At 37.0% G+C, this 22,925-nt stretch overlaps 1 protein-coding gene across 2 annotated transcripts; it reads left to right on the top strand.

Moving 5' to 3' along the window:
- Positions 1–15,537: 15,537 nt before the first annotated feature.
- On the top strand, positions 15,538–22,653 carry LOC129106230 (protein B4). Of its 2 annotated transcripts, none has more exons than XM_054617589.1 (5): positions 15,538–15,753; positions 15,846–16,102; positions 16,194–16,293; positions 16,377–16,426; positions 16,792–17,102. In XM_054617589.1, exons 1-5 carry the CDS (start codon positions 15,693–15,695, stop codon positions 17,032–17,034), a joined length of 711 nt encoding a protein of 236 aa, XP_054473564.1. In that variant the 5' UTR covers positions 15,538–15,692; the 3' UTR covers positions 17,035–17,102. The 2 variants fall into 2 exon arrangements, with proteins under 2 accessions (XP_054473564.1, XP_054473565.1); XM_054617590.1 differs by lacking the exon at positions 16,792–17,102 and adding an exon at positions 22,348–22,653 and having other exon boundaries at positions 15,554–15,753.
- The last annotated feature ends 272 nt before the right edge of the window (positions 22,654–22,925 follow it).

Raw genomic sequence — 22,925 nt, 5'->3', positions numbered from 1 at the left:
GTTAAAGCAGGAAAGGAAAGAAAGCGGTGCACTCAACAAAGAATATAGTTACAAAAAATATGATCCACATTAAGGAGAAAACATTATAAAACAGAAAATAATTACCTACAGGAATAAAGGAAACGTTTGCTTTAGTTATATGTGTTAGACTAAATACATTTTTAGCCTTGATTTAAAAAAAGTTAAAGTGAAATGCAGTTTACACCCCACGCTGTGCTTTGTACATCATAAAACTATTAAAACTGTTAGTCGAAGTTTGGTATCATCTACATAAACAGTTTGGTTGATCAGTCTAGGTTATAACAGTCAACTTTAAAAACAAGGTTTACATAAATAATAGTTTGTTAGGCAGTTTTCTCTTTCTCTGTGCAGTATTTAACGGTGCTGTACATCACACTCTCTAGGGCTGATGGGGCTGGCTCCTCAGAGATGGCGCAGTAAAAAAGGTATGTGTCCAACTAAAAGAAAGAAACCAAAGGTAGCATCTCTTAATATATATATATATATATATATATATAATATATGTGGCACATATATTTAACAATGTCCCTTACATTTTCATTTTGAGACTCCTGCCCCCTTTTTACTTCCTCAGAACCTGCTGCTCCTAAGAAAGACAACAAAGTAAGATAATTATTTTCCGCAACTTGAAATTCAAGCGGCTGCACGGTGGTGTAGTGGGTGGCACTGTCGCCTCACAGCAAGCGGAGCCTGCGTTCAATTCCTGGGTTAGACAGCCAGACTTGCAATTCAATGCAAAGTTTGTATATCAAATAATGTGTTTCTCTGAGAAAAAGTGAAAGTTAACTGTCCATCTGGTTGGATTCAAGAATTTGATGGTCACTATATACTGTGTATATACTATATGTATCAAAATACAAAGTTGTCAAGAGAATGAAAGGTTACATATACCACCCAGGTTATTTCAGTGAAGAGACTCTACTTGAAATAGTCCATATTTATAGGGTCTGACCTCAATGGGTCCGCCGATGTGGATACTCTTTAAGACACTTCCCCTGTGGTAGCCATGTGTATGGCCCTTTTTGGTTTCCGTAAAGCAGTGAGATGTGTGTGTCTTGGCACTGAGTTGTGGTTTAGAGAGCCCCTGTATGAATTGCTGTGTTTTTCCTCCTACACAGGCTGGTGAAAGGATGGTAGCATGTGGCATCAGCTTTGCCGGTGTGGCTTATGCGTATCTAACGCAGACAGCCGTAGTGTTCAAGCTACACCGAAATGTGTTAGGACACACGAAGCACCGTAGCCGCCTGCATTAGCTGACTGCCATCATCGGTTTCATTCCTGCATCACCATCAGTGGCTCTTTCACCATCGGTGTGAGTTCATCTCCTCATGAGTTATACTTTTGGTATTGTTAATTTAACTGAATTGAATGCTACTGGATTCTTAAGAGCTTCCTTGAAAGAGCAAAACATTTTTGCATAAATATATTTGTATAGCCATTTGCTGAAAATTAACATTTTTTACCTTGTTCATATATATTCTAGTAGTTTGTTTGTTTAAACCTCTTAAACTGAATACATCAGAAGATGTAATGATTGTGGAAAAACAATTCAAGAGCTGAAAACCCACTTTAAAAAAGTGGGAGTCTGACTTTATTAGACAAACAAATCAACATAGTTCTCACCAGTTCTTCTTTTGTTACACAGAAGTGCAGAAACCAGCAGGATGACGCCCACAGTTACTCCACAACCAGCCACAACTGCTACAAACTTCCATATCCGCCTTTCGGCTTTGCAAAAATAGAAGCCATAAACAAGCGTCAGTCTCGCTTCTCACAACATGAACATGGACTGTGCGTAACTACAGTATTTCAACCAGTAATATTATTTTCATGCAATAATAAGAATCTTTAGTCTACCTGTTATTTTAGCGCCAGATTCTGGATTCACAGTCATCATAATATCTGTTTTTTGAAGGGACCAAAACATATTAACATCAAATCCAAATATTGTCTTAAATGTTAAGCAGGGAACTGTTTTTGTGTGCTGCTTAATAGCTTTATTTTACTTGAAGAATGTATACTAGCCTCTGCACAAAATGAAAGTTAACTTCACATAAGCATAAGCAACTGCATCTCTATCACACACTATGTGAGAACCATCAGCAACCATCACCTTCGTATGTGCTGTGACGGAGACTCAGGATAATCACTTCTTATAACCATATTCAGTGTTTCACATATGAATATCAGGACGTGTGTATATAAACACTTTGAAAGATGCTGAATTGTTGAAAAACGTAATAATTACCTGATGCTGGCTTCACTGTTGTTTGAAAAGTAGATATTAAGCTAACAGTGTTGCTTGACGTACTAACAGTCCACCCTGGTGAATGAACAAAAGTACACTTTAATATAGCCTTAATATTCAGAAACACATGAATTGTGATTTATTAAAGTGACATTTTACTTACCTGAAATTTTGTTACCTGATGTTACAAGAGTTACAGGAGTTACAGGAGCGGAGGCATGGGTCCTGCTAACAGTCAGACCTGCTGAATAAAAATCATAAAACTTTATAAATAACAAATTTAGTAATTGATTTTTGATAATGTTCTGGATTTCTATTTAAATATATGTCCTACCTGTGGTCATAGTAAATGCCGGCATAGTCTGCGTCTTGTGTGGCTCTTTTTCCTCAACTTCTATAAAGGAAGATGAATTTGAACCTGTCAATTTCATGTGTGGACAACTGTTTAGGACATTGTATTCATGTTGTCACTTGAGCGGTTATTTTCACAAAATAAGAAACCGAAGTAAAATCTTTTGTATTCCAATTGTGGCCATGGGTATGCATAGGTATTTATGTTTATGTTGTGAGTATTTGTGTGTTGATGTTATTGTGAAAATAGGGCAATAAGCAATAATTTAACATCTCAAATGGCATTCATTTGATTACAGACACAAACATGGAGTTGTTCCATGCCGGATTTCACTCATTCAGAATTCTATGAATCGGACAGAATCAATTTTCTTGTGCCAATACTGTATCAATACATTATAATATCAGATGTGAAAAGCAGTCACTTACTATGTATTCTGATGGAGGATGTGTCACTGTGTGGAGATAGATAGATTTTTTCTCCAAGCTTCACGGTGTAAAAACACGTCACTTGAACCTCAGCAGGTGATCTCTGTTGTGACATCTTCAACAGCTCAGCTCCTGTCATTGTTTGCTGACATGAGGGGACTCCAATGGTTCCTCTACTTAAATCGTAGAAACTACACAGAGTTACCGAAGCAAATGATGGAGTCTGACAGTTCAGTGTGACTGAGTCTGTCTCTGTGATCACCGGTGGATTCACTGTCAGTTTTGGTAGAAGAGATGCTGAAAATGTAAATGTGTGTTGCATTACATAACTGAAAATTGCTTTTACTTACAATTATTCTGATGATAAATATATTTGCTTGACATACTTAACAGCTGCATTAAGATAAGAAAATCCCAAATGAACAACTGTGATTTATTAATAAACAGCATAGAAAAGTTAAGAGTACTGTACAGCCAACTATGTGCCAAACAGTGCTTACTGTGATGACATTTCTTCTAATAACTAATATTAAACTCAGGGACTGACCTTGTGCTTTCATCTCAGAAAAGGGATCTGTTAGAGAAGAAAATTACCTGATGTAAAAATGTAATTAAACATTCTGGCATGAATACATAATGGGCTGACATACGATTAATCTGGCAATTGGCAAATAAAATGTTCCTGTATTGGTGAGTAGCTATATTTATTTCAATTCAATTTATTTTGTTTACCCCAAAATCACAAATCATAACTTTGCCTCAGAGGGATTTACAATCTGTGCACATACGACATCCTCTGTCCCAGGACCCTCGAATCGATACAGAAAAAACTCCCCACCGATAAAAGTTTACAAGGAAAGAAAATGACAAGAGGTTTGACTTACACATGAGGACGACTAACAGCAGGCGTCCAGCCATGATGAGTCTGAATGATGTGAATGTCCAAGAGTCTTTTAAACACAACACTTTTGTGTCTGTCACTTACTGAGAATGTCATTTTGCCGAACATGTTCTCAGGAAAACCACAGCAGGCGTCAGACGTGAGCCACGCTGATAGAGAGGCCACATGAACACACACACTTGACAACATTTATAAAGCCCCAGTATTTGTGTCACTGTATATTTAGATCACATCTACCAAAGTGATGGCTTACTGGTCAGACAAATTTAAGTTTCTCAGTCAGTTGCTTTCTTATTGTCGTTCATATTATTAGTTTTACTCGTTGCTTTTTCTAAACTAGTGCTGACTTGTGCAAAAACTGAAGCCACACATCTTAATTTAGTGTTAAAGTGATAAACTCCTTAAATACAGATAGTATTCAGTTATGTCTAAAGAGGTATATTTTTAAAAACTGCAAATACTCAGGGAGTAACAAATATGAATAAATGATACCAATAGGCACAGTTAATTTGCTCTTCCATTACATTACAGTCATTTAGCAGACGCTTTTATCCAAAGCGACTGACAATAAGTGTATTCAACATAGGTATTCAAGAGAACTACTAGTCACCAGAAGTCATAAGTGCATCTCCTTTCTTAAACAAGCATCTAAGAGCATAAACCAGAGCAAAAGTATAGTGCAGAAGCAAATTACTACGAAAACAATAAGTGCAACAAACTAATACAAATACAATAAGTGCAACGAACTGATACGAATAAAATAAGTGCTACGTGGAAGGCTCAGGGTAGTACTTCTTGAAGAGGTGAGTTATGTGCAACAGCGTCCTTACGGTTGTTCGAAAATAATCAAGCTTAGTCTAAACGGGAGTATGTAGACCAACCAACAGAGTGTAACAAACATGTTTCTGTTACGATTTAGTGTTACATGTAGGATATCAATTTAATATTTAGATTTTGGATTTATAGTTGTTCCCTTTTGGTCTGTACGTATGGGTACTGCATCTTCACAAGACCTACCTGAAGAACCTCACTTGACATGCCCGTCAAACCCAATGTGATATGTAGCAGGCAGGGGACGCCCTGTCTTACCTGTAGGCTAACAATGACCCTACGCTTCTGCCTTAATCTACCAGTATGCACTTTGCCTCGCTTAACCTGGCGCTTGCAGCACCCTTGTTAATCATTTAACTGTCAGACAGGAAGTAAGCTAGGTTGATAATAAGAGGTATTCCCCTAGCTATTCAGCACTGCTAATGGACACCCATTTATACTTGCTAGCAAGTCTACTATTTCCAGCTTGCTAGCACAGTAACTACTTACTTATTTTGTTACAGGTACTAAAGGAGCAAGCTTATGCTATTCTATGGTAACAGCATTCATGAAAAATCCTTAGACATCTTTTATTTAAATATTTAAGTTTGCTACAATCTGGTTTTGAGACTATATCAACATCCTCCAGCATTACAAAATAATCATGAAGAATACAAGTCAAGATGAAATGAAGTTGACTTTTTACCCTTTTAGATCACATCCTCACCCATTTTGTGCACCTATTTAACCATAAATGCAACAAAATTAGAAACATAAATTTTAATGTATTTCTATATGAAAATCCAATCATCTTTTATTCGTGTCAAACAAAATATGAAATGTGCTAATGGAAGCTAAAAAGCCACCCAGCTGAGGCCTGTTTCATGCGTCAGTGTCTTTTCACAGGTTAACACCAGATCACATATATAATCAATTTTACAAAAACATGAAGAATTAAAAAATGAACTTTTAGAATATAAACATGGATTAATAACAATTATTTAGGCTGTCTGATTTCTATTTCTCTACATGGTATGAAAGGTTTATGCTTCAATGTGCCTGCAGGGTGCTGTACACCATGTCCTTCAGGGCTGATGGAGGAGGCTTCTCGGAGATGGTGGAGTACACATGATAAATGGCAGACTGGAGAAGAAAGAAACCAACTGTAAGAACTCTTTAAGTCTATAGCTTCTATAAACCTATATTCCTACATATTCATCACTGTGCAACGCTCACTTACATCCTCATTTTGAGCCTCTTGCTCCTTCAGTTTCTCAGGACCTGCAAATGTGAAAGAGAACAGCTCACTAATGATGTTTTCTGTCAAGGTTGACATTTGAATGCACCGTCTGTAAAAAGCCAACAGTAAAGTCTACCTGATCTATGTTTAGAATTAATTTATAAAAAGTAATTGTGCTCCACTAAATTGAGTCGTCTTTAATAAGATTTCAGTCAATTATTATCAGCCTATAACACAAGCCAGTAAAAGTATTATGGAAATAAAAGCCTTTTCTGGGACAATTGCTTGTGATAACACACTAAAATGGGGTAGGGTTGTTTGTTGTTGTGTTTCTTATAAAATACAGTAGTTTATATTAATAGTGTATGATGTAATTATTGTAGCTAAAGGGCATATAAATCTAACTATATCAGTCATACACCTTCTGGGATATTATGCCAAGAACCAAATTGAGATTCTCTTTTTTATTGTACATGATATACATTATGTAAAGAATAAAGACCTGATCTCCACCATGTAAAAGAACCACACTCTACATTCAAGTAGGTGTAAAGAGAAAAGCAGCCCACCAGTAAAACAGTCAGCAGCCGGTGCTGAGGTGATCATACTGTAGGCTCCATCATTATCTTCAGGTAACTAAAGACAAGAGGAAAGAGGGGAGAGGAAGTGAGAAGAATTCATAAATAAATTGACACATTACTGTAATCCATCTTGAGGAGCTTTGCTATTTGAAAGGCTAATCATTTGATTATTTAAGGTGACGTGAATGTTGCAACTGAGAGAGAACAAGGTTATATTTTTCAATTACCGATCCTCCATGGTCAAGATTTCTCATGCACATTATGTCATCTGCAATATAAGGTAAAACACACTTTAATACACTGAAAGACCAAAATATAAATCCAATATACTACTTTCTAATACTGTGATTAGAAAGAATCTACTGCCCACATTACCTGTGACATTGGCTTGTGACCTAAATGGGAACAAGTGTTATTAGAAAGTAAGTGTGTCCTCATTATACAAGAAACAAAATGCACTGTAGGATAATAAACATAATATCCAGATGGATATATTTCTTTCTCCAAACACCTCTGAGACCACTGGCCTCTTATAATGCTCAGGGTTTAATGGGGAAGTTGAGGATGGTGAATGAATTCTCTCCCCTCATTCAACAACTAACGTCCTGCTGCAGCTACTTACAGTGAATAAGATCATCTTTTGAAAAAAATAAAAATTGTGATATTTAATGCATCATTAAATAAATCTTACCTCTTGTTACAACATCTTTCTGAAAAATACCAAAGGGAGAAAAGCCTAATGTTAGTTCAGGCAGAGCCCTGAAGTTGTGCTTGTATGGCAGCCTTTTCTGAAATGCTTGGTTGCTTCATACACAGGTGTGTGACTATTAACGTCCATTCATATTCATGCATTCATGGTCATTTATATTGTTGATTAAACAGAGAGTTATGTGCATGCATTTGTTTTAAAGGGGATTTAGCTCCTTTAGCCTGATCATCTGCTCAGATTCTTTGAAATCTCCCAAAAACAGCAGGGAGGAGAAAAAAAAGACTTTTACAGATACATGAATCAAGTTCTCACGCAATCTTCTTTTGGTACAGAGAAGTGCCAGTCCAAGTGCGAAAACACCTCCAAGACAAGCAGCAACTATCTTGAGCATCCACATCCCTGTTCCTGTTTTGGAAGCCACAACCAAGTCAGTTCCAGTTTTATCTTTAACACAAAAGCATGAATGTGTGTGAATGCATACTAATGGCACACCAAATATTTGAAAAATGAGGGCCAGTGTATTGCTTTGCAACTGATATAAATTAAACATGTAAAACAAGTTGTGAACATGAATAACCATTGAATTCAGTATAATAATCACAGAGAAGGTGGCTGCACTGTGACACTGTAAGGCAATACAAAGTGCTCAAACCCAGCAAAAACACCTGATATGTCCACTGCTGATGAGGTGGTGACAATGTCTAACAATAATATTAAATGTTAAGTATTTGTTCACTTTTTGCGAGAAGGACATGTTTGCATTAGTCAAACTAACTTGCAAAATATGCAAAATTGTATTGGGAAGAAAATACTAAACAAAAATGAATTGGATCTCATCTGTAAATTAGCACATACGTTTTACTCACCTGATGGTGGATTAGGTGGAGTTACAGGGAGAGAGCTAGTGTTAGACAGAGTCTGACCTACAGGCATAAACAAAAACAAAACATTCATAGCAAAGAATTTGACCATATGATTTTGTCACCTTTAATATTGTGTCCTGTTGCTAGATTCATAGGAGTGTCAGTAGTGACAATATTAAATGATTATAAAAATGACATACATTGCATTTCTAAAGGTTTCTAAATACATCTTTGCAGAATCTCTCGCTCCCTGCCTTCCTGTCTTTTGTCACTATCTAATAAAGGCATGAATTGCCACAAAAAGTCACAGTGAATTATTTAAAAACTAAGTATTAGTGTCACCTGATGTTGGTTTCACTGGTGTTAGGGAAGAAGAAATAAAACTACCAGTGTTGCTTGATCCAACAGTCAGATCTAATTAAAGAAGAAAACTGCATTTAAAAAAAAGGAATTTATACTTTTATTTTGTTATTACTGTTATTTTTATTAACATATGATAAAGAAAATCAAAAAAGAGTATATTGTATCATATTGTATGCTCATATATATGTATATTTGTCAAAATGCTCAGATAAAAGAAAAACATTTGAGAGAGAATACAGTCATAACACTCACATATAGCAAAATACACATATGATATGTGATTGATAAAAGTCAAACTTCATTTATCTGTATTTCTTTTACCTGATGTTTGTTTAATAGGAGTTACAGGAGTGTAAGAAAGGAGCCTGCTAACAGTCAGACCTGCTGAATACAAAACTTTTAAAACTTTTCAAAATAACAAACATAGTAAGTAGTTTTTGGTTATGATCTGAATTTCTATTTAAATGTATATCCTACCTGTGGTCATAGTAGATGCTGGATCAGTCTGCGTCATGCTTGACTCCACAATATCTACAACAAAGAAAATGTGGACCTTTCAGCTTCATGTGTGAACATTAGTGTGGGATAGTATTTGTGCAATCTCTTGAGCAGGCAGTAAGAGAAGAAACTATTTGTGTTTCATTAATGTCACATATAATACATCTAGAATTGTGTTAACTAATGCTGGTTTCCCAGGAATTACAAAAGTAAACAACGACCCTAACGTCAACAACGACCCCAACGTCAACAACGACACTAACCTCCATAGAGCACTGCAGGAATGGCAGCCACTTCTGCTTAAAAAGTCCTAAAGTGTTGGTCATTTGTGAGGATTATCTTGATGGAAAAACAATTAAGTAAGTTTTTTTGAAAAATTCTTGTACTTGGCCATTTAACTCGATTCTGATTTTGCTGTCACAGCATCATATAGAAACATATTAAATGACATACAATAAAATACTCAATTGTGGAGAAATCATTTGTGACGTTTGTCTGAATTCACACATTCAGTGGAAATTAACTTTTTTACAATAATTAATTTCAAGTGTTGTGTCACATACAGTTAAGTTAATGTAGCATTACAGTGAATTATTTTTATTCACAGTAAATTATTTAAAAACGAAGTATTAGTGTCACCTGATGTTGGTTTCACTGGTGTTAGGGAAGAAGAGATAAAACTACCAGTGTTGCTTGATCCAACAGTCAGACCTAGTGAAAGAAGAAAACTGCATTAAAAAAAAGGAGGCAGTAGGAGAAGAAACAAATTGTGATTCAATAATGTCACATATAATACATCTAGAATTGTGTTAACTGATGCTGGTTTCCCAGCAATTAAAAAAGTGGGAGCACTAGAACTGCTATCAGTAAAATCTGGTGAATAAATACACACACAAAAACTTAAAATATATATTTTAAAGTAATATGTGAGGATATTCTGGATTGCTATTGTAATTCCTACCTTTATTCATATTCAGTGCTGATTTTGTGGAGGCCATGCTTGATTCTTTTTTCACAATATCTACAGTAAAAGGAAACGGAATTTGTCTGTCAATTTTCCATATGTACAAAACATTTTGGTGGGTTTCTTATGCAATGACTTAAGAACCTTTAAAAAAAAAAAGGAAATCAGAGAACATTTATGCTGATTTTAGCCATTGAAGAAGAGTGGCCTAAGGTCAAATATATATATAAATATATATATATATATATATATATATATATATATATATATATATATATATATATATATAGAGAGAGAGAGAGAGAGAGAGAGAGAGAGAGAGAGAGAGAGAGACACACACACCAGACAAACTGGTGTGTGTGTGTGTGTGTGTGTGTGTGTGTGTGTGTGTGTGTGTGTGTGTGTGTGTGTGTGTGTGTGTGTGTGTGTGTGTGGTAGCAATATACATGAACTAAAAGTAACTTAACTTTATACCTTTGTGCAACTACAACTTTGAAAAGTGAGTGATAAGCTCTTTCTGTTCAATCAACAACGACCCTAACCTCCATAGAGCGCTGCAGGAATGGCAGCCACTTCTGCTTAAAAACCCTAAAGTGTTAGTCATTTGTGAGAATAATCTTGATGAAGAAAACGATTAAGTATCAAAAACATTTGTTTGCCGCACAGCCTATTTTTTTTTTTGCAATAATCCGAAACCAAATGGGGATTTCAAGGGGACCAGTGTGATGCTAACTTCCAGAGCTGGCCTCGACATATATGTCATACGTGCAGCACTCTATTTGGCCGTCACTGTCCTAAAAACCAGCTGTCCTGTCAGAAAAATGTCTTGTACTTGGCCATTTAACTCGATTCTGATTTTGCTGTCACAGCATCATATAGAAACATTTTAAATGACATGCAATAAAAGACTCAATTGTGGAGAAATAATTTGTGATATTTGTCTGAATTTACACATTCAGTGGAAATTCACTTTATTACAATCATTAATTTCAAGTGTTGTGTCACATCCAGTTAAGTTTCTGTAGCATGTGTGTCCATGTCTTTGCCAACTCACCATTCAAACTGTATCCATCACTGCGAGGAGACAAAGAGTTGGGTTCACTTCCCAAACTGTAATCACAGCTGGCATCGCTTCTTTGAAGAAAATGTAGCTGTCTCAGCAAATCATCAATTTTGACAGTAAACTGGCAGAACCACTGTTTGGTTGAGGACTTTTTCTTCCAGACGATTGTATTTAGGACGGGATGACTTGCTTCTCCAAGGTACAGGTTACATCTTGTATTTTGATTAACAGATCCAGGCAGAGAGCAAGTAAAGATAACATGTTCACCGTAAGAATGATGAAGAGACAATTGTGGTTTTTCACCTATTAAGAGATGAATGAAAAGACCATCATCATGTCATACTGTTACAGCTCAGTCATTGTGTTTTATCATTAACATTCAACTTAATTGTGTATAATAATAACTGTGTGAGTGTAAGTTACACTGTAATAAATAACCATAATGCATAATAAAGCCTAAATCTGACAACAAAAAAGGCAAAAAACATTTCATCCCACAGGCAGCATCTTAATGTAACATGGAAGTGGTTGAATCATTAGTTTGTTCCTCTTTTTTTCAGAAAACCCAAACCGACGAGCTGAAAATTCAGAGGTAAACCTATGAAATATTAGACTAAATAATTTCATTAATATGGTGAATTACTGGTGTGAAATAGTGTAAAAATATTCAAATTAATAAACGACTATAATAAACTACCCTACAGTGAAAACAGCACAGCTACACATGAAAGATAAATAGATCAGAGACTGACCTTGTGTTTCAATCTTATGAAAGGAATCTGTTGGAAATACAAAATGTTGACAAGGCAAACATAATACGTCATTAATACTTTCAAAAGAAATGTTGATGATGAAAATTCCACCCAATGTGAAATTCTGTCAAACAGAGGTTGGAGTCAAGATCAAGACACTGTTTGTCCAAATAAGGAAATAAGACTCTGTACTGCAGTTCTACAATAAGTTCACAAATAAACGGCACAGAGCAACAACACAGGAAATAAGAACACATAAGATAAAATCAGCAACCATAAAAAAGATTAAACATAAATATGGTATTTCATGCTGATACTATATGGCAGACATTATATATTAATGTCATGTTTGCCGGATGGAAACTGCATTATAGTTTGTAATATACTACATAAATGATGAGAGAACCTATAGGAGGATTAACTTACACATGAGGATGACAAACAGCAGGCGTCCAGCCATGATGAAGCCGAATACTAAGACTGTCTAGAGAGAAGATACTTGACTATGTGGACTTTCATGTACTCAAGTGTCATTGTGTGAACTTGCTCTCAGGAAAACCACAGCTAGCATCAACACTGAATCACACAAACTGATAGGCCACAGAAACACCCCCGCTTTACATCTACTTAGAACATGCGATGTAGTTAGATAAGGTGGGCCACAGTATTTGCTAAATAGTTCAGAAGAAAATGAAAGAGTTTGTTCACCATTTGCTCACAAAATACTCACACCTGTACACACACTTAGCATTTTCATTGTCTGCTCAAAGCAAAACATGCTGTACATTTTTTTTCCTGATCAATCAACACTTACATCTACATCTCTTTCACTTCATATTTCCAGAACTATCCTGCACAGGTGTTTTTAACTCTAGTTGTTATTTGAGTGAAGTCATTGCCCCCACATTTTCCATGGACTCTTTTAAAACACCTTACTTCCTGGCATAAATTAAAACTAAAATCAAACAAATGATATTAATCCTCCACCTTTGTATGAGCAGGAAGGGGCCGTTTCAATTGCAAAAGGTTTTTGTAATAGGTCTGTCTTCATTTTGAGGAAGGCAGAATACATAGTACATACAGACAAAGAGTGGAGTTTTGTTATTACTCTCTCGAAACTGCTCTCTATAATGTGAATGATAAAGTCTGCTGGGAAAATATGGATCATCAGAGTTCATCAGGTGGAGGACTGAAGTTGTGTTTGCATCAGTCAGATTGACTATCATTATTTGATTCATGCTTCAGCATCAGTGGTTCATTGATGGGTCATATGTTTGGCTTTCACCTGACTAGTAATACCATCACACTCATACAAGTGTACCGGGTGGCCTGTATAACCTACTATACAGTTCTCACTATGCTCTGCGTTTACCATCATACCAATAACATTTGCTGCTGCAGTTCCTTCCCTTTTGCATTTAGGATTTGTTGCCTTTTTAAGGTTTTGTTCTCGTACTGTATGCTAACAGGCATCAGTTATTAATCTTTTACACCAAATCTAACTGAATAACCATTTGCAATAACAGGCCAAACACTTAATTCCTAAGTGTCTCTGACATAGGAGTCTCTGACTACAATTTAACAAGCTCTTTCCTTTCTAACATCCAAGAAGCCTTTGAGCCCCTTGAGCCCCTAATCTGCATCTGATGAGGAGCTCAGTTGTTTTGAGCTGCTGCCAGAATGAATGTCTGAAACTATGTTAACAGGTTGATGATGGTGAGGAACATATATGTTATTATTCTTTCAACTTAACCAGGCAAAAAAGGCGTTTTACCTTAGGCGAACACATTTCCTCAGAATATTCAGAAAAAAATAATGATGTGTAGCCAAGTGAAATAATCCCTTCAACTGCAGTTGGGTTTCAGAGTAAGAATAAAGCAAATGCATGCAGACAATCCATCCAAGCAGTTTTTTGTTAATTTGCGTTTTTACTTTTTACAGTTGGAATGCAAGAATTAAATTAGATTACTTTGCTTGGGCTGTAAAAGAGGAAAAACTCAAAGCTAAAAATGAAAAGGCTTCGTCATCTGAAGATCATGCTTGTGCTTGGCAAAATTGAATATAAAATATATAGTCATGGTTTTCATAGACAATAGTCAGAACTGTGGCATATCAACATGAATGAGGACAAAAAACACACACATTGCTAAGATAACTACAGTTGTCACCTGACACTGGTGTTGTAGTTGGGATAAGAGTGAAAGCTGCTAGTCAGACCTATTAATGTCGTCCACAGGTTGCTATTAGCCCTTCGTTCTCCATTTACTTTGAATCTGTAGGACAATAGCTGTCCGCAACAGAGTATTTTTGATACCACCACTTGGTAGCGCCAAAGTTTAATATTTTCAAATTCTACATCCATTTAATCATTTACAAATGAATAACTGCTGAGAGGGATGGTTCAGATCATAAGTGTTAGTAGTCCCATCAGCCCCGAGCTTCCCACTTCCAAAGCTGGAGACCCTGAACAGTAATTACAATAAATGTAGCTGTTGACATTTAGACCTGCCATTGAATGTTGTCAGCTTAAATTAATAAATATATCAGAAAACATACAAATTATAAATAAAATCTGTGACGTTTGAACAGTAGAAACAATTTATCCAGGTAGAGGGAATACAATTGATCCATCACTTTTATGCGTCACAGTAAATTATTTATTCCAATATAAAAGTGTAATTATTAAATACCGTCTCTGCTTCACCAGAATTGTGCCAATCATGAGAACCAGTTGGGTGTTTTCCCAAAATAGCAGGACGGATTATACTCCTTGTTCTATGTTTTTTAAACACATGTTGTGTTGAATACTTAATTGTATAAACATGATAATAATACAAAGAAAACACATTGTCCAAGAAAACTATGTGGACACTTTGTCAAATTAATAGCATACATATGTGATACTAACGGGTAGACAAAGAAAATAAAGATATCATGGACTGACCTTTTGATCTCATGAAAGGAATCTGTTGGTAAAACAATAAGTTAACAAGAGACATAAACGCAATGACAACTGATAAAACTTCAGTGATATACAGAATGATTGCAACACTTATTTGATGCTTGCAAGTCCACATCTACCCATATTAGTGCACAATAATCTTCAAGATAAGAGATTAACTCACACATGAGATAGATGACCTACAGCGTGCGTCCAGCCAGTCAGAAAACCTCCTCGCATTTAATTTTGAAAAAACACAATATCTGAATTAAATAACACTATAAGATGACCCACAGAAACAAAAACAGCACTTGAAAAAGTGTGTGAAGCCCCAGTACATGTTGTTTATTTAGACTGAATGTGTCAGAGTGTGAGCTACCTGGTGAAGGGCAAAGGTATCCAATAGGTTTTACCCATCGCCATCTGTGTCTCTGTGGTGAAGGGGAAAACACTTGAAGGTCATTATTGCTTTATTTGTATTTTTATTGTATCTTATGTGAACAAAAGTTTGACAGTGTTTTTTTGACTCATATATTGTAAGTCTCAGTGGATGGGAAAGTCCATGACTGACAGTCAGTGAAGGTTTTCTGGACAATGTTATATTCACGATTAGACATTTTAAGACATTTTCGACTATGTTTATAGGTTTCGAATTTGAACTAATAAAAAAAAAAAAAAAAAGTATTTCTTTATAATATTGCAAAAGAATGATTGCTGAGGTAAGATGGCACGTTCAAAGAATTCAAAGGTGCCTCAAGCAGGCGTCTGAACTAACATCTCTGACGGCTTTCGTTTACAAACCCTAATTGATCGCACCTGATGCTGATGAGATTCACCTGCTCTCATTTTACCGGAAGACGCTGCATAAAGACGGAGACCAGCATAGCCTACACGCCAACTTCACGTAACGTGCTGACTTTACTGTCTTATTTTTCTTTTTATATTGAATTCTCAGAAAATGCCTCCCAAAAAGCCAGCAGCAGACTCCGCTGATGCGCCGGTGGAAGAGAAGAAATCAGGTCCGCTTGTTCTTATATATATATATTAACCAGATAACGTGACGTTTGAACCCGTCGTTTACACTTCACACCGTCCTTTTTGCCCTTTTTAGATGCTGCGGCGCTGCGCAAACTTGCAACTCATCCCTCCACAGCAATTATGGTGAAAGAAGCACTGCAGGAGTTGGACTCGCGCAAAGGGGTCTCCTCCCAAGCGATCCAGAACTATATCAAACAGCAGTACCCCTCTGTGGATTTGGTGAGGTTGAAGCACTTGGTCCGGAGGGCCCTGAAGAAAGGAATCGAGACTGGCACGCTGGTGCGGCCTGCTAACTCCAATGTCACCACCGGCGCAACGGGGAAATTTAGGGTAAGAGGTCTAAATACAGTTTCATCAAAGCGGGTCTAATAACTCTGTTAATCTCTTCTATATATATTTTTTTTTGTCCTCTTGACACTAGCTTGCACCAAAAGTGAAGGACGCAAAGCCAAAAGCTGAGAACGTGGATCCCAATGTGCAAAAAGCAGCCAAGGATGAAGCCAAGAAGCCCAAGAAAGCAGGTATGAATAGTGAGTAAAAGCACTTTTATAAGTTATTTTAAGAGGTGTCTGGGTTTTTTTTAATAGCCTGTAACTTCTTAAAGGTCCCACGAAGAAGAAAGAGGCTGCCAATGAAGAGGACAAGCCAAAGGAGGTGAGGCAATGTGTATGTGCTTTGAGATTTGGGGGGGCGGAACAATGACAAGTGTTGCTATCTACTTTAGTATCTGCAATGTAGTCAAAGTTTTAAAGTTACACATGGGGGGAGGGGAGTGTGTTCATGGAATAGTTTTTCAAAACATTTTTTATTAAACCCTTTCTTACTAAGTGGGTTGGCTGAGCACCTGCTCTTCCACTGCAATATCCTGTCAACAATTCAGTGGAATCAAACTAATAATAGGAATGAGAATTCAGAACTTTAAACTATTCTGGGGCTTGATGACACTGCTTGGACTTGATGATTACATTATGACAGCCTTGACTGACTTTAATTTAATTTTTTTTTTTTTTAATTATTAGGAACCCAAGCCTCCCAAAAAGTCTAAGAAAGAAAAGGAACCTGCTACCTCAGAGCCCACCGCCTCAAAGGTTGCTCCAGCAAAGAAGCCAAAAGCAAAAAAGTTGCAGAAAAGGAGGATGGTGAGGGAGCTTCTGATACAGCCAAAACTAAAGCGACAAAGACTACCAAGGAGGCAAAGGCGGGAAAGGCGACTCAGAGCAAGGCTGCTAAAGCAACCGACGACGCCCCTGCTGCTAAAGTAACCGGGAAACGAGGAAGGAAGCCTGCAGAATAACTTTAATATTGACTCATGTTTTATACACTCTTGCAATAAAATCTTAATTTTCCAAACTCTATATCTTCTAATTTCTGTGCTTTTAGGATGCTGCATTGTCTTATTTATCTTGTCTGGATATACAGTAATGTAACATAAGGAGAATTGATGATTGCTTGTCTTTAGCACTAGACGCGCTTGAGTCTAGACCACTTTATTGATTGTCCCCCTTTTCAGGTTGAGTGCAGGGAAAATGTGCTTTGGGAGTCATTCTATAATTAGGGGTACATGTCATGTCCATGGGTTGTATTTATAAATTGTACAAAATATTTTCCATTAATAATACTAATCAATAATATATTTTATATTGGGGCAGAGTTATTTTTCATTTCACTTAAAAATTTCAACCAGTTCCATATTATTTTTTTCAGAAAATGCATATTCTATACTAGAAGTCGCTGTTTTTGTGCTGTCCTAATTGCTGAATGTCAGGTGTTGCTTTAAGAAAAAACAATAAACTATGCGTTTTTGAGAATTATTTTCATCATTATTTGTTGGAAATAATCATTATAATATGATGAAGGTGTTTGAAAAACAATTCTAATTATTAATAAACATTAAATTATCCACTTTATGCGTGTCCGAGAAATTTCCGTCAACCGTGTTACCCACTGACAAAACCCCTATAATTCAGCAGTGGTTTGCTCCAAAGTCACATGTCCAACACCACGTGATGTTATTTCCTGCAGTGGTGGTAAATTTGAAAACAGTTGGGTAAGTTTTTCCTTCTCCTCTTCAATATTTCATCAATAATTTGGGTTTTACATTGAGTGGGTTAATGGCTTGTCAACTGTGTTATCAACATTTTCTTGTTCACTTGCATTACACATTATTTTTTACTAATATTAACAAAGTGCATAAAAACACGAGTTGATCAAGGTCATATGGTAACAGGTTCAAGGTTGCCAGTTAGCACAAGGCTCCAAAATGGCCGAAATGTCAACCGTGTTACCTGTCAACTGTGTTACCCATCAAGTGTAACACAGTTGACAGGGAGTAACACGGTTGACAATGTTGCCAGGTTTCATTGTGATAGTTTATGCTTATAGTGTTTTGTTTTTTAATAATGAATACATACTGAATAACTGGTAGATTAACTAACCATTAATAGTGTTAACTAAGTATTAACTAACTGTTTTAGGAAGATGAGTCGCTTATCTGCTGCTGAGAAGCAGCGCCAGTACAGGGCCCGGCGTAATGCTGATCCTGAGAAAAGGGCTGCATATTTACAGAAGCACAGGGAGACATGGCAAGAGAACAAGCAGCGAGGAAAGGTGAAGGCAGTGAAAGATTTAAGCGAGAGGGAGAAGAGAAGGAAACGAGCATATTGGAGAAAAGCCCAACGTCAGACCAGAGAGAGAAAGAAAGTGATAGAGAGCCAGTTTACTCCACCCCAGAGTCCTGAAGTTAATCCACAGCCTCAGATGTCAAGGTAGAGATTTTTTTTATAGAAAATAGGTTTATCAATAAAATATGAAATTATGTTGAAAAAACTAGAGTAACGGCTTGTCATCGTTTTTCTGTTCGATGCGTAAGAAGTTTAGAACTCATGATCTATAAACTAATGCTTTGTTTATCATTTTAGACAGAGAAGTGCTGGAAGGAAGAAAGAAGAAGAGAAGGGAATCAAACTTATACAGAGAAATCCAGGCTCTTAAGGAATCACTCAATAAACAGAAAAGAAAAACTGAAAAATACAGGAAAAGACTAACAAGACTACACCAAAATTCAGAGTCACCCAGATCAAAAACCCGCCGCCTCTTACGAAGGGTTCCTGTGTCTCGAGAGGTGCACAAAACTTTAGTTTTCCACCATGCCCTAGTGGACAGCATCAGCAAAAAGTATGCTTCTACCAAACACAAAAAAACTAGGCAGGTAATCGCAAAACTTGTGACAGGAAGGATATTAAAAAAATACAAGTTAAAAAAAAGAGTTCAGGAAACTCTAGCGATATCGAGAAAACAGCTGAACAACAGTGAGATTTCCATCTCCCACAAGTTCAAGTACAGATCTTTATGCTACAGACTACGTAACAAAGTTCTGTCCTTCTTCACCACAGATGAAAACAGTCGCCTCACAGCTGGAAAATCCCAAACTGTAACAAGAAGGAAGATAAAGAAACAGAAAAGGTTCTTAAACGATACAATGAGGAACCTACATAGAAGATTCCTCCTTGAGAGCCCTGACAGCAGGATCTCCTATTCCTTGTTTTGCCGTATGCGGCCCTTCTGGGTGGTCCAGCCATCGATTGCAGACCGAGAGACCTGCCTTTGCAAGTTGCATGAAAATCTCGGTTTTCTGGTAGAGAAGCTGCATTTTCTCAGAGTCATTGGGAGCACTGACTTGGAGGAAATGGCAGAGTCAATTTGTTGCGACTCAAAATCAAAGGACTGCATGTACAATGTATGTCCTAACTGCAAAGATAGAGAATTTCCAATTGCTAGTGAGAGGGATTTGGAATCAACTGTGTATTGCACACAGTGGATGACGGAGGCAGTTCTTAGGGAGAAAAAGAACAAAGAAGGAGTAAAGGAAAAAGTGTCACTCAAAATGACTGTCAAAAAGAGGATGGAGATGACGTTGCAGAACCTGCTGGAGCTCTTCAAAAAACAACTAACTCACTTCAAAAGACACCTGTTCAACATTAAAAGTCAATTCAGCTTCCACAGAGAACTTAAGAAGAGCATGACACATCAAGAATGTTTAATTCATGTGGATTTTTCGGAAAATTATGTTTGCAAGTATTCTTCTGAGATCCAAGCAGTGCACTTTGCCTCAAACCAGCAGCAGGCAACACTCCACACTGGAGTGCTACATGTTGGTGGAGTGGAAGAGCATGTTTGCTTTGCCACAATCACCTCATCAAAAGAGAAAGGTCCTGCAGCCATATGGACTCACATGTCACCAATACTGGACCTGGTCAAGGCGTCGTACCCTAATGTCAACACGGTGCATTTCTTCAGTGATGGGCCGTGTACACAGTATAGGCAGAAGGGCAATTTCTATCTATTTTGTACAAAGCTGCATCAGTGTGGGTTCCAATCAGGAACCTGGAACTTCTTTGAGGCGAGCCACGGCAAGGGTGCTCCAGATGGAGTTGGAGGCCTCCTCAAAAGGACAGCTGACAGGCTTGTCAGCCATGGAAAAGACATCCCAAATGCTGAGCTGTTCTTCAATGCACTTGTGGATGCAAAGTTAGCGATTAAGCTGTTCTATATAAGTGAGGACAATGTCGCTGAAGCTGTCAAGAACATGCCAGAGGGTCTTCCAGTGGTGCCTTCAACTATGCAAATTCACCAAGTGGTAACGGTAAGAGAGAGTGAGCTGCATTTGCTCAGCAAGACAGACCCTGGATTGTCAATGTCATCCCACCAAAACATTTGCCTTTGAGGCAACAACACCCACACAGGAGCATACAAACACCCAGAAACAGCCAGAGTTTGCTTGGCAAGACGCAGATAAGATTGGCAAGTGGTGTTGCCTAAACTACGACCATGAGATCTATCCTGGAATAATCCAAGAGATTTCTGAAACACACGTGGAGGTGAAATGTATGCATAGGGTAGGCGTAAACCGCTTCTTCTGGCCAGCCAGAGAAGATGTCTTGTGGTATTTGCATTCGGATATCATTACAATGATTCCTCCTCCAACTGCGGTCACCTCACGTCATGTCGAGATCGACAAGGAAACATGGGGCAAGATCTCAGACATGTGAATCAAATAAAACAGAAAAGAAAAGAAAGACGAAGATGAAATGCAGTGTATGCAAGATGAGTTTAAAAGCAAAGTTTTGTAAATAAGAATAATTAGAATAAACACAAGGATTAAATGAAATACCAGGGTGAGTTAGAAAGGAAAGTTTTTTGTTGAGAATAACTTTTAACTGTGTGTTTAAATTGTTAAAATGAGCTTATTTCTATTGTTCCATGTGTGTGTTAATATTGACAGAAGGGAGAAAGGGAGTAAAATGTTCATGTCTGCTTTGTTTAAGCGAAACATATGTTTTAATGGTTATATTAATATATTATTAATGGTTTTAATGTTAAAATATTTTTATTTTATGTTCATTTGTGTCTGTATATTTCAATGAAATTGAACTCATCAGCTTAATTACATAATATAATTAAATTTGTCATCAAAATAAAACGTTTTATCCAACAGAAAGTTTCTCTTTTTCTCCTATCCTGTCAACCGTGTTACTGCAGTCAACTGTGTTACTTGGTCCGTCAACTGTGTTACATGTGGTTTTTATGTCATAAATCTGGTAAATGTTGGCTGGGGTGTAAAAGATTTGATGTGGGATACTTTTAGAGAGGGTTCTCTTACATAAGGATGTTGTATACCTCTTAATTTCGTCTAATATGGATAAATGTTGAAAGAATGGTCATATTTGATAGTAGCCTCCCACAGAATCTTCATTATCTAGCTCAATAATCATATTTTCAAATCAGTTAGACAGACAACCTCGAACCCCCTGGTGAATAGACTCAAAAACTTTCATACAAATGTGTTATCAAATGTGTAGTGGTTCATTAATGTATTCTATGACACATGTTTTTGTCCGTAACACAGTTGACAAAGTAACGAATCAAATGGTTACTTTCTATTAAATATTCAAAAGATAATTACAGATTAAGCTTGGCAATTAATATATTAAACACATTAAAGGGGTATATTATTGAAACAACTAGATTATTTATCAAAATGGCACACTGATTTTTTCACTTTTTGGTTGATATGAAATGTACCCCTAGTGAGTAAAAGCACTTTTATAAGTTATTTTAAGAGGTGTCTGGGTTTTTTTTAATAGCCTGTAACTTCTTAAAGGTCCCACGAAGAAGAAAGAGGCTGCCAATGAAGAGGACAAGCCAAAGGAGGTGAGGCAATGTGTATGTGCTTTGAGATTTGGGGGGGCGGAACAATGACAAGTGTTGCTATCTACTTTAGTATCTGCAATGTAGTCAAAGTTTTAAAGTTACACATGGGGGGGAGGGGAGTGTGTTCATGGAATAGTTTTTCAAAACATTTTTTATTAAACCCTTTCTTACTAAGTGGGTTGGCTGAGCACCTGCTCTTCCACTGCAATATCCTGTCAACAATTCAGTGGAATCAAACTAATAATAGGAATGAGAATTCAGAACTTTAAACTATTCTGGGGCTTGATGACACTGCTTGGACTTGATGATTACATTATGACAGCCTTGACTGACTTTAATTTTTATTTTATTTTTTTAATTATTAGGAACCCAAGCCTCCCAAAAAGTCTAAGAAAGAAAAGGAACCTGCTACCTCAGAGCCCACCGCCTCAAAGGTTGCTCCAGCAAAGAAGCCAAAAGCAAAAAAAGTTGCAGAAAAGGAGGATGGTGAGGGAGCTTCTGATACAGCCAAAACAAAAGCGACAAAGACTACCAAGGAGGCAAAGGCAGGAAAGGCGACTCAGAGCAAGGCTGCTAAAGCAACCGACGACGCCCCTGCTGCTAAAGTAACCGGGAAACGAGGAAGGAAGCCTGCAGAATAACTTTAATATTGACTCATGTTTTATACACTCTTGCAATAAAATCTTAATTTTCCAAACTCTATATCTTCTAATTTCTGTGCTTTTAGGATGCTGCATTGTCTTATTTATCTTGTCTGGATATACAGTAATGTAACATAAGGAGAATTGATGATTGCTTGTCTTTAGCACTAGACGCGCTTGAGTCTAGACCACTTTATTGATTGTCCCCCTTTTCAGGTTGAGTGCAGGGAAAATGTGCTTTGGATATTCTAAAATCCCATCCCAGTGCCTCCAGAAAAAGGAAACTAAGACTACAAAAAGCA

This window comes from Anoplopoma fimbria, chromosome 17 (genome assembly GCF_027596085.1).
Source record: "Anoplopoma fimbria isolate UVic2021 breed Golden Eagle Sablefish chromosome 17, Afim_UVic_2022, whole genome shotgun sequence".
Lineage (NCBI taxonomy): Eukaryota > Metazoa > Chordata > Actinopteri > Perciformes > Anoplopomatidae > Anoplopoma > Anoplopoma fimbria.
The sequence above is the reverse complement of the archived record's forward strand: the minus strand, read 5'-3'. Positions and strand labels throughout refer to the sequence as shown.